Here is a 17,326-nt window from a genome sequence, read left to right as displayed (position 1 = left end):
TGTGGGATTTTCAAGTTATCATTTCTAGTTAAAGCACTCTTTATTATTCTTGAATCTGAAACAGTTCTTTCCCAACTTGGTAATACGTATGTGAATTTTAAATCAAATGAGCATGCCGCCAACACATTTTGTGTTGTGTAACCCTTCCTACCCCGATATCTTGGTGCATCCTCATTAGACACTTTGACACAAACATGTGTTCCATCAAGTGCCCCAATACAATCCTGAGATTAACATTATCTCTCAAAAAACATTTACCTTAAATATATTTGTACTAAACTACTATCAAATATAAATTATATGCATGATATATTTACCTTAAAATATGGGTTGAACCTACTACTTTGTAGTATTTCAAGTGGCACTTGGGTTCCATTAGGTTGTCGAAGAAATTGATCCTCTAACATAATTATTGATCTTAACACGTTATGAAAATGGCGACTAATGGTCTCACCAGAACGACAAAAAAAGAAGGACATTGTACGAGTTGTCTGATTATGTGCTAGCATGTGAAGAAACTTGCCAACTTGCTCTTCAACCGTGGCATGCTGTGTGTCTTGAAGATCACCATCTCTCCGCAAAATATCACACAAACCTTGAAAAGCTTGTGGACCCATGCGTATTACATCATAGCATTTTTCACTATTCCTAAGTCAAGACATTAGTTCATCACGGACTTTTTGTCTTTCTATGGTTGATTGTGTAGGAATGCGGGGAACACGTCTTCTTTTTAGTCATTGCCTTTGATGGATAATGTAACTCAAATAACGGCATGTACCATGAACCAAGGCTAGTTTTCGCATAAAGTTCGAGAAAATTATGGTCTTAAGTACCTTATCATTCAAATTCATCTAAGTAAAAAAATAGTTATGTTATTAGTCCAACTTAGAAAATTATGGGCACATGTTCTAAAAAAATAGTTACGTTATTAGTCTAACTAATTATGAATGTGTTACAACTAATCTAAAACTAAAACTGTTAAACTATAAAATTAATTTTGTTTGGGATTTAAAGCGTTAAATTATAACATTATCTCTCAAAGTACACGTACATTAATATCTTTGAGAGATAAACTGTAACACTAATAGTATTATAACTAAAATAAAAATTTACTAATTGGTTAAAAATTGCTAAAAAAATAGACAAATAGTAGTCAACTTGCCAACTTGCTTGAAAACTGTAAATTTAGTGGGGGAATGAGTTAGCTTTTTTTTACATTGCTAAGTACCTGTTTGCATACTGCGTTTGCTCCGTTTCTGCGTTTTCTGCTTCTTCTTTTTTCTTTTTCTTTTTTTCATGCGTTTTCCCCCCTCACAAGCGGTTACTGTTCATGTACGGTACATGAACAGTAGCCGCAATACTTGACCAGTTTTCTATGAACAGTGCATCCGTGCACTGTTCACGGACCCAAAAATTTCATTTTTTATCAATTTTTTTATTAAAAACGGGTCCCACGGTACTATTCACACATTTAAAAATTATTTTGCTACAGTGTTTTCAGTTTTCAGTTTTCAGTTTCAGCAAAATAAGTTCTATCCAAACAGACCCTAAGTGTATGGTTTTCAACCATACACGTGGACAGTACCCTTCTTGAAATTGAAGGAAAGACTTAAAGCACTACAATAGTCCAGAAACTAGTTTAAACAATTACATTGCTCTTGTATGGTTTTCAACCATACACATGGATAGTACCCTTCTTGAAATTGAAGCAAAGACTTAAAGCACTACAATAGTCCAGAAACTAGTTTAAACAACTTGAAGTGAGCAGAAAAAGAATTTTACCCGAAAAAAAGAAAAAAAGAAAAAAAAGAGAGACAGAGAAGGGAAATCAAACAAAGAAAGATGGAGATAAACTAAGAAAATATGGAATGCAAAAAGAGAAGAGAGGAAGGACTGAAATTGAGAAAAGAGTCAAAGACTCATCTGTGGGCTCAAGGTGGGTTGCATATCAGTTCAGTTGTAGATTTACTAGTGGTGTTGTGTGTTGTGGTAGTGTAATTTTTTGAGTATGAAGAAGAAGAATGCATTGAAAGACAGCCATCTCAGCCATCAATGCCAAAGTAAGCAAGAGGGAATGGATTTTTTTTTTTCTTTTAAATGAGGAATGAGCCAAATTTATAGTAGTTCTACAACAGTTTTCTAGCAGTTCTCACTTTCAAATTTCTAAATACAATTTTTTTTTTTAGCTGTATAGGTAACTCTAACAACAGTTTTCGTTTCTTTTCACTTTCAAGGTTTTTAGGTGTACAGAATACTAGTTTGTTTTGGTTTTAAGGTGTACAAAAACACTATATATCACTCTCACGAATGACTAGCAAACAGTTCATTAAAAAAAAAAAAAAATAGACTAGCAAACAACCGAAAAGAAAAAGAAAAAGATAGACATACTTGGTTTGAGCAATAACCGAAAATTGTAGCAGACAAAAGAAAAAGAAAGACCAGTGGCAGTAGCTTCACTTTGCAGAGGATGGACAATATCGTGCAAGAATGATAGCTATATTCTTTTACGGTTGAATGAGAAAAAAAGGGCCGATATTAAAGAGGGTATTTTAGGAATTTTAACAAAAATTTCATTAAACCTAAATTAATTCCCTCCCATTCCTCCCAATTTTGAGGGGAACAAAAATTTGAGATTTTGAGGGAAAAGGGAGGAATGAGCATTCCCTCTTAACCATTCTATTCCCTCTTACTTAAACTCCCAAACAAGGGAATGAGTTTTCCATTCTCTCCATTAAAACTCTCAAACAAGGGAAGAGAAAACTACCTCTTCTACTGATCTTGCCTATGCCTTGTATTATATACTGAAAACTTGCAAATATCATTCTGCCCAAGCAAAGAGCTTATCAATTATCATCCCATTACAAACATGAAACAACCAGCACAGTTGCAAAAAAAAAAAAAAAAAAAAAGCCAAGCCAAAATTAATCGTATAATTTAAAGTAATACACAAAATTAGAATTCTTATTTCTGGAGATTTATAATTTACTATTGCTAACGATTGGTATGTTCAATTGGCTGTGGTCGTGGTCCAAGACTCCCACAGGTCGAATTGCAGAGCGCAAACACACGGTAATGAAAAGTTGATGAGCTTCCTATAAAAAAAAGGATTTTTATATTTATTTATTATTTTAAGAATGACATATTTGATATTTGTGACTTTAATTTAACATATATTATTCTCCATAAAAGATATATATATATATATATTTTTTTTTCTGGGATAGCAACGGCAGTCCAAAAGTTTATCATCAAATTGGCTGATACGGCAGTCCAAATGTTCAATGGATAGAGTTTAGTTTTAACTCATGTACTCAAACCTTCTCCAAAAAAAAAAAAAAAAAAAAAAAAAAAAAAAAAAAAGAAGAAGATAAATGTCATAAAAAAAATTAAATCGGCAATCATCCGTCTTTCCCATATTATTTACTATTTATTTTAGTTTTTTTAGGTATTTGAAACTTTTGTAATGGATATGTACTAAGTGGCTACATTTTTTGTTTGAGAGAGTTTCAATTTATGGTGTCCACTCTGGATGATACTTATTATAATTAGACCAAAACATCAATAAGTTTTTTTTAGTTTAGACGGTGGTTGAATCTTAGATCTTTTATATAATCATCAGAGATTTTACTAGTAACTACATTTTAAAACTAAAAAAACTTAACAACATGAGAGGCTCTCCCAAAAAAAAAAAAAAAAAAACTAGCATCTAAACATGCACATGAAACTTTTCCATTTTTTTTCTTCTAAAGATTAATAATTTTCATCAATATTAGACTCTGAGTTCGAATGTGAGACTTTTCTATTTTCTTTGTAAAGGTTAATAATTTTTATTTATTATAATTTAGGATTACTATATTTTCTAATCACAATAATACCAATACATGTAAAATACTCATCACACTCCTAAATATTTTTGTGATTTTAAAAATATAGGAGTCCCGAATTATGGCTAATAGAAATTATTAACATTTACAAAGAAAATAGAACAGTCCTCATCACTTATCACTTTGGTAATTTTTTATTTTTATTTTTTCACAAGAGGCCTGGGCTGAGTGGCCTATGCCGAGCCTTATTGACCAAAACCCTACCCCAATCCCATAGCTATATAAAGAAAAAACCTTCTCCCCCTTTATGTCATACTCTCTCACATTCGTCGTCTTCCAAGTTTGAGAAGAGAGAGAGAGAGACACACACAGTTTAGTTATTGTGAAACAATGGAAGGAGATAGAGAAGAAGGCAAGAGTTTTAAGGATTTAGGATTATGTGAACAATTGCTAGAGGCTTGTGATCGTATGAACTGGAAATACCCATCAAAGATACAAGCAGAAGCAATTCCTCATGCACTTGAAGGAAAAGACTTGATTGGTCTTGCTCTAACCGGTTCTGGTAAAACTGGTGCCTTTGCTCTTCCCATTTTGCAGTCCCTCTTAGACTCTCCACAACCTTTCTTCGCTTGTGTCCTCTCCCCAACAAGGTTTCATATTTATTTCATCCTTGCTTTATTTTTTAATTCTTTAGTGTGTTCTATCTTCTAGAAAGAGTTTTGAATTGATTTTGCATCTGGGTCTTTTTTGTTTTTGTTTTTCCAGGGAGCTTGCAATTCAAATTGCTGAGCAGTTTGAGGCTTTAGGAGCTGGCATTGGGGTTAAGTGTGCAGTGGTGAGTTTTTTTTTCTTTTTTTTTTTTTGGTACCAACTTTGTTTTTTCTTTTTTCTTTTTTTTTGATAAGTTTTTTTGGTACCAACTTTGTATTATTACATGATGGCAAGTTCTCTTTTATAATTAGAAGTAATAATAAGTTCTGTTAAAGAAAAGGGTCTACCTCAAGTATAAAGGAAGTATAGATGATGTATTCCTAAATATTTACAAATGAAAATAAAAAGAATCAATGAATTCTACATCTGAATTTATGATTCAGGCTGAAAGCTACATGTTTGTAGCTTCCTAGTACACTTCCTTCGTACATGGGTTTTCAATAAATATTTTCAATTATTGATTTAAAAAAATAAAATAAAAAAAATAAAATAAAATAAAATAAACTTTTAGCTTCAAGACTAAGGAAACTTTTAATTGCTAGAGCTTTTGATGCTTTGATTGTCAGGTTCAATTTGTATGATATTGTTGTTGGATATAAATTTCTTGTTAAATTTTCATTTTTGTTAGCGTCAATTGATCTCTTTAATATGAATCTTTACCAAACTTTTGCAGCTTGTTGGAGGGGTAGACATGGTGCAACAGTCTATCAACCTTGCAAAACGGCCCCATATTATTGTAAGTGTTAGTTTTGTTGGCTGAATAGTTTGATATCTTTTGCTTTTTTAAACTTTTGTACGAGGTATAAAATGTGGATAACTGAGAATGTGATTTTTAGTTTTTGGTTTTCCGTTTGCTAATGTTGGATTGTCAAATTACATGGGAGTCTATGTAAATTTGTTGTGTTTGATAACATTTTCTCAAATTTGTAGTTTTACTCTTGTAGCTTTTGCTTTGAGTATTACTGACACAATCTGTCTAAACATATAAATAATGTTGGAAGATATTTTGAAGATTATGATATTGATTTGTATGACTTCAAAAATGCTAATGATCTCAAAATGGAGTTTTTTTAAATAAAGTACAAGGTAAGTTAGGAAATTTATTTATAGACTTTTCAAAGAGGACTACATTTTGGGACATCCAAAAATGGAATAGAGGACCAAAAATTTGGGACTGAGGGATTATAATGCAATGAATTTGGTAAATCAATTTTACTGGTATATTTTTCTTCAGATTTTCAGTTGTTCAATCCACTTCTCATTTTACTTTTTTTTTTTTTTTTTTTCCATTCCTTTGTAGGTTGGAACTCCTGGACGCCTTGTCGATCATCTTTCTAACACGAAAGGTTTTTCCCTCCGCACATTGAAGTATTTGGTATGGTTCTTATATCATTTCAACTATGCACTTCGCTTTTGTAGATACCCAACGTAGTCTTTTGGAGTGGTCTTGTTGTTGGGGTTTTACTAATTGTTCTTCTCTCTCTGAGTTTATGTCTTCCCTTAGCTTAGTTTCCTGATTACTCGTTTTGCTGTGCTATTTGTTCTATTATTTCTTGTTGTTCATCATCATGAACAACTTGTACTTTTCCTTTTTTTTTTTTCTCATTAATAATAGTTTTCTGATTACCTATCAAAAAAAAAAAATATAAATAACATGTTGGTTACATATGTTTTTTTATTTTATTTTTTGGTGATAAGTAAATATATTTTATTAAGATAATATATGTAGTCTTAATATTGGTGTATCGTTGTGCACTTCCTGTGTACATTGATGGGTGCACTTCCTGTGTACATTGATGGGTGCCCTTTCAGCCTTATATATATAGTTTTAAACTCTTAATACATTGTAGGAACTTGTCGTAAAACAAAAAAAGTCTTGATATGTTGTAGGAAGCTCTAGGAATGTGGATCCAATTTGTTGTGAGGTGAATGAATCAATTTCTTTATTTGAAATTGTAAGTTAAATTAGAATCTTTGACATGAATATGGAAAAAACAAAGTATCAGCGAAATTTCTCATACTATAGTGCCAAGAGCTTGAAATGAATCAACTTCTTGTGTTACTTTTGCTAGAAAAAATTTAGTCTTAATAGGATTTCATTTAAATCTTTTTAGTCAATCTAAGGCAATACTAATGTAAATACATAGTGACCCCGAGGGGTTGGTCTAGTGGTTTCCATAGCCTCATGAGGTCCTGGATTCGAAACTCCTAAATAGCATCTTAGGGCCACCCACAAGGGATTCCTCCTTGTGTTTGCCTGGTTGTGTGGGGGCTATAATTCGAGGAAATAGTTAGGTGCTCAAAGATTTTTGAACACCTATGTTCACAAAAAATATTAAAAAATAAAAAATAATGAAAATCAATATATATATATATATATATATTTTTCATTATTTTTGAACACCCATGGGAATCAGTATATGTTAAGTGTTTTGTTGTCATTGATACTTTGAGTGGTATATGGGAGGATTAGAAATTGATTATTGCACATGTTTTTAATTTCTTTTGATCTTTGTCAGTGTGTATGACTTATAGTTTGGCATTAGACATGCTGCAAGAAAATGGTAATTGACACTTAGTAGGCTGCAATATAATGGTCAGAGATTTTTTTTTTTTTTTTTTTTTGAGAAACTAATGGTCAGAGATTTATGTTGTGTGTATATATATATAATTTATCCAAAATTATATTTTTTTGCCTGTGAAAGACAATACTCTATGTACACAGTAAATATATGCAGTGCAGTTTGGGCATTTAAGGTTTTGCTACTATATTACATTTCCAGTGTACTTGATTGGTTTTGTTTAATAATAAAATTTGTTATGTTACTTTTTTATATATATGCGGTGCAGTTGAGAGGTTTTTGGTAATGGTATGCAAATTTATTTAGATCTGGTATCTAGCGCATACTTCATTTCATTTATTTATTACATCCTTTTTTAATAATGTTCTTCACCATGGAATCTCCTTTATTGCATCTTATTTCTCATTTAGTGTCCATCTCTACCTCAAAACATGGTGAAGTTTTTTTTTTTGATAAGTAAAAACATGGTGAAGTTTGCTACTCTGCCAGACTGGTAGTGGGGCTGGCAGTGACTTATCCTAAGCACATGGATGTCTATATCTTTGATCTAGCTAGAAATGATTAAAAACAACTGTTAGATCCACCTTGATGTTGTCTAGTCTGTAAATTCATTTGTTATAAGTTGCATGATTGGGTTACACTTTGAGCAGGTTCTAGATGAGGCTGACAGGTTGTTGAATGAGGAGTTCGAGAAATCAATTGATGAAATTTTGAAATTTATCCCTCGTGAACGGAGAACATATCTATTTTCTGCCACTATGACCAGTAAGGTATGTATTTAAATATCCTGCTGTACTTGAAAGGTATATCTGTAATCAGGGACCTTTTTTTTTTCTTCTTCTTCTTCTTCTTCTTCTTCTTCTTCTTCTTCTTCTTACTGTGAGTGGTAGCTATGTATGTTCTATAATTTATAGTGAATCCTGGTTATTCTGCTTCCTGAAATATGAGATCCCTTTCTGTTTTTTTTTTTTGATATGACCCCTTTCTGAAATTTTTAGAGAAACTCATTTGGAACTAATGTTTCCAGGAAAATGAATGAAGTGGAATTCTAAGGAAACAGTTTTTGACATTTCATGCACATCAGGGTATGATAGTTCAAGAGGGTTTTAGATCACTAGTAGAACACACTTTGCACCAGAAGAGAAGATATTTGGTGCCTTACAGAGCACATTTTATAAATATTATTATATGCGGTGCCTAGGCTTACAGCACATGCTATAAAAATTATTAATGCTATATACACATCAGCAGAACCTTTTAGCAACCATATCAAATCATGATATTATGAGCAAGTATTGTCTTTGTGATGCTTAGACAATTTATGTTGGAGATGCACACTGCACAGGTGGTTCCTATATGGAAAAGGTATATGTTCTTTTAGTTTTCCATATAATGTTTCATTTATTCATTATGTTTCAGGTTAAGAAGCTCCAAAGGGCTTGTTTAAGAAATCCTGTGAAGGTAATGATCATATTTCTTATACTTGTATCATTTGTTCATAGTTCTTGTCATGACTTGTAATGATGGTTAGTTTTTGGATGATTTCAGATTGAAGCAGCATCAAAATACTCAACTGTTGACACGCTAAAGCAGCAGTATTGCTTTGTACCTGCTAAATACAAGGTCTCTCCTTTTCTTTAAGAGTTGAGCTTTTTTGAAGATGTTTTTACTAAAGACTGGATATGTATGCCAGGTATTATGGCTGGTGATTAGGGCCAACAAGACAAATGTTTGAATTTAATATCAGGGGATTGTTTTGTTTACATTTACTAAGCATTCTTGTGTTCTTGAGTCTGTTGAAGAAAGACTGTGAGAAACGTTCATCAAAAATGTACAAGACTTAGTTCTGTCTTTTGTCCTCTGAAGCCATGTATGAGATCATAAGGAAAATGAGATTTCTTTCACCTAATGCTTTTTATGAGAGGTATACCTGGAGTTTATGCTCTCCTAAGAGGCAATGCCAAAGTTTGAGGTTTTAGCCAACTAAAGAGATGATATAGATAGCTTTTGTTTGTACAATAAAAAGTTCTTTAAATAAACCTTGTTAATAAAATCTTTCTGGCAAGTTGCTTCTTTGAATATTGTGGAAAACCTCATTTCAGGAAATTTATTGGTTCTGGATATACCAAAATTCTAGGATTGACATAAATAAGTTGTATTTAGGATTTAGCCACTAATTAATTTCCACAATGGCTTCTAGCATATAGTGAAACCCTAGGTTACTAGAGTTCAGTTTTGTAGCTCTTGATCCCTCCATTAAAATGAACCATGGGTTTAGTAGAAACGGTTATGGATGTGTGACAAATTTGTGTCTTTTTGTGGATCGAAACAATATGAATGCACTGACTATTGTAACAAGTTGAGTTTATTTATTTATCCCTCTTCACCTTAAACTTGTATAGAAGTGGGAGATTTGTGCATTGGGTGCGACTTTATTTATATATAAGATGTGAAGCATGTTTAGAAAGTGTGATTATGGCATGCATTTTGAAGGATCGCATGTGTGTGTGTGTGTGTGTGTAAGATGTGATGAGATGTGAAGCATGTTTCTAGTGGTTCCAGAAAAAGGGTTGCAACTCTCAGTGCAAGTGACAATCATTTTAGAGTGAGATGTATCACACTAACAAATTGGAAAGTGTGATTATGGCATCCGTTTTGAAGGTGTATTCATCAAATTACATGTATTTTAGTTTCTTTTATGGAGTTTCTGCTGTTGCATGATGTTGGTGATTGGTATGTTCCTGGTACATATATTCATAATTGTTGTTTTACAGGAATGCTACCTTGTATATATTTTGAATGAGATGTCTGGATGTACATCAATGGTTTTCACTCGTACCTGTGATGCGACTCGCTTTCTTGCTTTGATGCTTCGACATCTTGGTCACAGAGCCATTCCAATTAGTGGTAAAATGTCCCAGGTAATATCTAATAATTTAACTGAAGTAAAAAAATGATTTCTCTGTATATTTTTAAGCATGTTGGTTACCCCTTTCTTTCTTTCTTTAATTTATTCTCCCTTTCTAAGTTGCCATAATATTTTGTGACTATTCTTTTCAGTCAAAGAGACTTGGAGCCTTAAATCAGTTCAAGGCAGGAGAGTGCAATATTCTTATTGGCACTGATGTGGCAAGTAGAGGACTTGACATTGCATCTGTTGATATGGTTATCAATTATGACATTCCTACAAATGTGAAGGTTAGGCTTTCTATCTATGTTCTGACTTAGAGCAGGGCTACACCTGTTTTATGGTGTTCAGTTTGATTATTTCTTAGGTTTTATTCAACTCACCTCAACTATGTCGTTAATCCCAATTTAATTGACGTCAGCTCCATGAATCCTTTTCAATTGATAGTGTGAATAGAAGTTGCTGCATTTCCATAGTTTAACAGTATATAAACTTGCTAAGATTTTCCTTTACTAAAAATTTATTTGACCCTTATATTTGATACACTAGTCACAATCAACTCTCCAGTTTTCATTTCCATATTTTAGCAAGTTTATAAATAGGCTTCTCTCCAACCTTTGTCCCCAACTTGCAATATAGTTCTTCGGAATTCTTAAATCAAACCCCTCTTAACTGCCTCTCTAGCTTCCTTTTGCCATTTTTTTTTTTGTGTGTGTATTTTTAGTTTCCTTGTTTCTACATATATGTGAACACCTATAACTATATCTCTTTCTTGCCTTTTATTACTATTTTAAATTATCAATTGTAATGTAATGACGGGATATATATATTGTATGCAAGATGCATGCCTCTTGTATACTGCAACCTGTTTGTTGGGGCTTGAGCTTTTATGCTGCTTCTCAAAGAGCATGCAGCTATGAAAAAGTTTGATTCCTTCCAAGCTGGCCGTTTTGTATTTTCATTAATTACTTAAAAAAAAAACCTTACATCATACCTATCATATAAACCCAGAGGCTTAAAATCTTCGTTGCCTAATGTAGTTGAGGAGTTGGTTCTGCATGGCTGTTCTTTTCATTACTTAGTGGTGGTATGGACCTGTTCATCTTAAAGATTCTGAGACCTTGAATGTTACCAGGCCACTCTGAATCTAGTTTGAAATTTCATTGCTACATCTTGGACCTATCACACTTCACTAAGAGGCAACTGATAGATTCCCCCCTGCCACACACCAAGGCAAACAAGGGTGTGCAGTGCCTTCTAGAAATTTTCCTGCATTCATATGGAGCTTTTATCTGTTACTGTTTTCCTCTCTCTGAATTATTTCCTTGATAATTTTTTGAATTTTGGGGCTTGTTACGCTTTCTGGAAGTCATGCATGAGGTGAAATCCAGCTTTTGGATATTCTTGTTTAGTGTGGCCGTGTATTATAGGCACAAGTGATGCAAATTCTGTGGTAGACTTTATTGATTCCCCTTTTTTGGCATGTAATTATTTGATTATGTAATTTTTTTCAGTAGTATTTTGTGCACACATAGTAAGTGATTATTTCCTCGAATTCAATAAAATTTTATCACTTACAAAAAAATTATGCATCCAGACATCCTCTCCCATAATTGTGTTTGATTAGATTTCAGACGAGATATTATTGAAAGAATTATGGCTTTTTTTTTTTTTTCCCCAAAAAATATTCTATATGCTCTGGTTTGCTAATTGAAGTGACTCACAGGATTATAAACATCGAGTTGGAAGAACTGCTCGTGCAGGAAGATCAGGTGTTGCAATCTCCCTAGTGAATCAGTATGAGGTGGAATGGTTTGTGCAGATAGAGAAGTTTGTTGGTAGGAAACATGTACCATTTTTGTGGTGAGGCATTGTAATTGGAGTCTCAAAAGCTAATATATATATATATATTTTTTTTTTTTGGTGTTTCAGGCAAGAAATTTCCAGAGTTTCCTTCTCAAGAAGAGGAAGTCCTGCTATTGATGGAGTCTGTCAAAGAGGCCAAAAGAGTATCTCTGGCGGTAATGATTTATTTTTAAGTTGTTTTCATTTGTAACAGTTTATGAATAATGAAAGATATCTAAGTTGTTTTCAATTGCAAAATTTATGAATGATGAAATATTAAGTGTGCTTGAGCCAATAATTGGGTTGGGATGCATGTGCCCAATCCATGCCTTCTGGTTAGCTATCAATCTCTGATTTATTTATTTTTTTGATAGGTAAGAAAAAATATTCTAAAGACACTACAATATGCAGGAAAAGCACAATAGTAGTCAAAAAGTACAAAAAGAAGTAAAAAAACAGAAAACTAATTACAAAAAAAGAAGAGAACCAATGAGCAAAGGGATGGTGTCACAAGATGTGAGTCCCCAAGCCTGAGATCAATCAAAGTTCAAACTAATAACCATTGAAAGAAGTAAGCAACTGGTCTCCCGAACCATCCACGTCCTCAAACATACGTTAATTATGTTACCTACATATGCACCACATCAGGCACTACTGTACTAAGTTCCAAATGTCTTATGAGTGTTTCCCCAACTAAGTCCTCCAACCAAAAAGAAGATCAAGCACCGTTTTTGGTAAGACCCAAGAAACTCCAAAAGATCGAAAGATGGAACACCATAACTGATGAGCCTTCTCACAATGAATCAATGGTCTCCCCACAATGACACATGCAACTCCAATCAACAAAAGCAAACCCATTACTCTTCATATTGTCACCAATGAGTATCTTATTCCAACTCGCCTTTTTATAAGCCGTAGTCCAAACAAAACAGAGAACTCTCCTATGGTCCTTCACTTCCCAAATGCCTTTCCAAAGAAAAATGACAGAGGAGGAACCTTGTAGAGCATTATAGCGCAAGCGAATGTCAATGCTCCCATTCTTCTTCAAAGTCCATCTCAATCGGTCTCCATTATCACTTGAAGGGGTATTGTACTCCAAAATATGAAGAAAATCCACCATAGAACCCACCTTCCAATCATTCAAATCCCGAGTGAACCTCACATCCCAAGTCCTCGCCCCTTTCCTCTGCCTTGTCAAGGATAATGCAACAAAAGCCTCTTTGTTAATGGCTATCACATACAAAACCGGGAGTTTCACTTGAAGAGGTTGATCCCCACACTAACAATTATGCCAGAATCTCACTCTATTTCCCACCCTAATCTCAAACTGAGTATGTTGACTGAAATCCTCCCAACCCATACAAATACCTCTCCACAACCATGAACACACCTGCCCAACTTAGAGGTCCATTTCCCCACCCTCACCGCCCCCACCCCCCCCAAAAAAAAAAACTCTTCCCCAAACTTCATAGATACCACCCTCCTCCAAATACGAGTCTCCTCAACCCCAAAGTGCCATAGCCATTTACCTAATAGGGCTTTATTAAAGGTAGGTAGTTTCCTTATCCCCAAACCACCGTTGGCCATAAGGGCGCACGTTTTATCCCATCCTACCGTTCCCTTTGCAGTTTTTCATTCTTATTGGCCACGCTGGTAAGATTCGTAAGAATGTTAAAAAGTGATAAGAAGCAAGTAGGAAGACTTGATAATGTACTCTTAATCTCTAATTTATGTGAGTAGTCCATAGTCAGTTACTCCACAATAACAGAGACAGAATTATGATCTGCTAATGGCCTTATATAGTCATACTAGCAGACTTTTCCAAACATTAAAAAAAGAGAGAGAGAGAAATATTAGTGGAGACAGTATGAAATGGCCTTGTCTATTGCATCTTACATGAATATATTTCTTTAATTACCATGCCATTAGACCTTGGTAAGTGTAGATTATTGTTTTTTTTTTTTTTTAATCTTAAGAATTTTTTATATGAAAATACAATGGAGAAGAAAACTTCAAGCTAGTCATCATTATTCTGTGTGTGTGTGTGTGTGTGTCCTTCCAAATAGCCCATAGGTTGCCAAAGGCAGTGAATCTCTATATAAGCCATCCTTTTGCACTGCTTAATTGTTATTGAATTGATTAGAGTATCCTTGCCATAACTTTATATGCTAATTTTGTAAGGGAAACACTTCTAAGAGGAGGAGATATGAAAAATGAATTAGCCATGAGCAGTTGGGCACAACTAGAAGCTAACACTTATTGGAAGTCAAGCTATGATCTAAAATTTCATTTAGAGTGTGTTCCAACAGATTAAAGATACCTTGAAAGATTTAGGCAATCCCTACACCTAGTGGTCTACTGAACTAGTCTCAATTAGGTACAACCAAAGTTTCTTGTTTAGGATTTGAGAAGGTTTCATGCTTTACTATTAGCAGTTGAGCACAACTAGAAGCTTACACTTATTTGTTGGAAATCAACTCTATCTCTATCTCATGCCAAGCCAAATAAGGGAAGTCAAGAGATAGTTTCCAACTCATTTTAAGGTTGCTACCAAACATAGGAAAATGAGATAGTTTTCTAAAAAATACTTTTTGGAAAATGATTCATTTTTCAGAAAATGTTAATGTTGAAACAAATGGAGTGTAACTGAAATTTCAGAAAAGTAGATGTTGATAGCTTGACTTCAAATAAGGAAGTCAAGAGATATGGTTTTCCTTTAACTTACTTTTTTCGGATACTACCAAACATAGGAAAAGTGGAAAACTATCTTCACATAAGGTTTTCTATCAAATCAAATGGAGCGTAGAGTGTGTTCAAACAGATCAAAGACGCCTTGAAAGACTTGTCAATCCCCACACTCAGCGGCCTACCGAACTAGTCTCAGTTAGGTACAAGCAAAGTTTCCTGATTAGGTTTCAGAAGATACTTTACCTTAATATGTGATCATTTCCTTCCACCACTTCTACAGCTCCATGAAACCTCCACGGCTCCACCTATACAACCTCCTTGAAACCTTGCAGTTTCCAGGTCCCAGTTTTGATGCAAGCACCTATAACCTTAGTTTGACACTGTTTGAGCAGAATTCCAATGATTCTCTCTCAATCTGATAATCTTAGTTGGCATTAGGATAGCTCTTTCCACTGTGATTAGGTTCTGTAAAATTCAAATAAGTGCAGTTTATATGTGGTCTGAGTGCTATATGATTGTTGTGACCATTGCTAATAAATTTCTAATCACTCTTAATGTTTTTTTTTTTTTTTTTTTTTTTTTTTTTTTTTTCCTGGTGGGAAAAGGGGGGCCCTGGGGCGGGTGGCGGTTCCTGTAGGATTATGTTCTTGAATTTTGATTTTCCCTTTCAATTCCCAAATCCTGATTTACCTGCTGGGTTTAGTTATTGGAATTGGCTTCATGAACTACTAATGATTTTTTTTAATAAGTACATATTTTTATTAGAACAGGAAATAGAGGACACAAGAAGGATGTGTACACTCTCTTTTTGAAGAATATAAATGATGTTTTCACAACCAGTTTGCAAATATTTAATCATTTTGGTTTCTACTAATTCTTCTTCTTCTTCTTCTTCTTCTTTCTTTTTTTTTTTTTTTTTTTTTTTTTTTTCTCACTCTAGAAGCCAAGTCCCGGTAGAAATCACTTGGGTTTTGTTGGCCATGTCCACCATGAGTATTACTTTGGTTTTCTGGCCTTTCTATTTGCTAGCTTCTTTGTTCCAACTGTTTAGCATTCCGTGTTGTTTATGCTTGTGATATATTATAAACTTCTTTTCTATCTTTACATTTTCCTGCTTTAGGGTCTCTGCAGATAGGGCTGTTCTGTTTTGAAGGTTTTTTGAAGCCAAACCAATCTCATTTTGATTATGAGAAATTGCCTAGCCAAATCAAATCAAATCAACTGCACTGAAATAACCAAATAAGCCAATTCATAGGTGGTTGGTTTTTTGGTAAATCTTTTATTACCAAAAAAAAGTTGTTTATCCTCCCAAGTGTATCATTTCAACAAATTAATTTGCATTTTTAGCATTTAGGCTAGAAATAAGTGTAACTGGGATCAGGTTTATTGACTAGTAAAATATAACCGATGTGCTTATTTATTAAATATACAATAGTTTCAGTATAAAATTGTATGGTACTTGGGTTAAGTTCAATTTTGTGAATTTGTGAAAAAAATTTCTGAACTCATTCTTTTGTGGAGACTCAACTTTCGAAGGAGTTTTTAAGTTTTAGAGCCAAACTAACCCAATCTCTTCAGTGTGAATTTGGTTGGTTGAGTGCATTGGTTGTTGGTTTAAATGGACCCCTCTTCTGCCATTACTAAAGTCTTTCCTTATGCGGAATTTATTTTGAGTTGCCATATTTTGAAAGATTTTAGCGTCATTTTCATGAGCTTATTTAATAATAAATTAATTAACTAATTCTTTGTTCGTGGTTTATTTTTATTGTTATCTTTATAGAAAATCAAAGAACTAGGAGGCAAGAATGGGAAGAAGCGAGGAGGAGATGATGATGATGAGGATATGGACAAAGATACGGACAAATACATGACCCACAGAAATGTGAAGTCGTCTAAGAAGATGAAAAAATGAATATAGCAGCCCCGGCAGAAAATTTTGTTAGTGATTTAGTGTGAGGGATGAAGATGTTTATGTAGGTCTATTAGTACGTATACATGAATCCAAATTTTTTGTTTGGAGTTTAAATGGTTGTTACCATTACTTGATTCATTTTTGTTTTCGAGGGATGAATTTTAGGGAATAGATGTAGGAGAAATTTTTGGGTTTTATTATTATAAGAATAATAATTATTATTAGTTATTTGAGCTATAGAACACATTTCTGTGGACATTTTTGTTCTATATCCGAGTACAACTCTGCATTTTTTAAAATCAGCTCAATAAAAATTATTCAGGGGAAAAGTCATTGAAGAAGATATGTTAGGAATGACATATACCACATTTCATAATTCAGATGTGTTCATGCAGTAAATTCAGTGAGTATTTTAACACGAATCTCGTCTTCTAAATGTGTTTTTGATGCTACCACCCTACCACATTCAAGAGAAGATGGTGTTTTTTTTTTTTTTTAATAAAAAAAATTAATAGTAGACCTCCAAGGAACCATGAAGCGAACTGTTATACTTGAATTATAAAGGGACAATTTTTAGTACGCCTAAATATTTGGTAGATTTGTACCACAATATAAAAAGAAAAATGAAAAGATACATATAGCAGATTTGTACCACACCATAAAAGAAAAATGAAAAGATACATTTTGGTAGATTTGCACCACACCATAAAAGAGAAATGAAAAGATTGAATAGAATTTTGTCGATAATGATAGTCTAGTAGTTCTCTTGACTTGTCTTTATGCCTCAAATGGAATGGGATTTATTTTGGTTAGTAATTGGAAAAGTGATGCATTCACAACATCTTCACAACCATTA

General features: G+C 33.5%; 1 protein-coding gene across 1 annotated transcript; it reads left to right on the top strand.

The window, feature by feature from the left end:
- The first annotated feature begins 4,119 nt into the window (after positions 1–4,119).
- LOC126713493 (DEAD-box ATP-dependent RNA helicase 10-like) lies at positions 4,120–16,728 on the top strand. The gene is made up of 12 exons (XM_050413252.1): positions 4,120–4,474; positions 4,590–4,659; positions 5,209–5,271; positions 5,836–5,910; positions 7,768–7,887; positions 8,537–8,578; positions 8,666–8,740; positions 9,892–10,038; positions 10,178–10,315; positions 11,752–11,863; positions 11,958–12,046; positions 16,339–16,728. Exons 1-12 carry the CDS (start codon positions 4,215–4,217, stop codon positions 16,468–16,470), a joined length of 1,323 nt encoding a protein of 440 aa, XP_050269209.1. The 5' UTR covers positions 4,120–4,214; the 3' UTR covers positions 16,471–16,728.
- Positions 16,729–17,326: the final 598 nt, after the last annotated feature.

This window comes from Quercus robur, chromosome 2 (assembly GCF_932294415.1).
Source record: "Quercus robur chromosome 2, dhQueRobu3.1, whole genome shotgun sequence".
In the NCBI taxonomy this organism is placed as follows: Eukaryota; Viridiplantae; Streptophyta; class Magnoliopsida; order Fagales; family Fagaceae; genus Quercus; species Quercus robur.
The sequence above is the reverse complement of the archived record's forward strand: the minus strand, read 5'-3'. Positions and strand labels throughout refer to the sequence as shown.

What these genes read in the sequence shown, in the direction of transcription:
- LOC126713493 (XM_050413252.1), top strand. Translation starts at nt 4,215, where the DNA reads ATGGAAGGAGATAGAGAAGAAGGCAAGAGTTTTAAGGATTTAGGATTA. An exon ending in TTGTACCTGCTAAATACAAG is followed by an intron (nt 8,741 to 9,891) that starts GTCTCTCCTTTT and finishes GTTGTTTTACAG; the next exon opens with GAATGCTACCTTGTATATAT. An exon ending in ACATTCCTACAAATGTGAAG is followed by an intron (nt 10,316 to 11,751) that starts GTTAGGCTTTCT and finishes AGTGACTCACAG; the next exon opens with GATTATAAACATCGAGTTGG.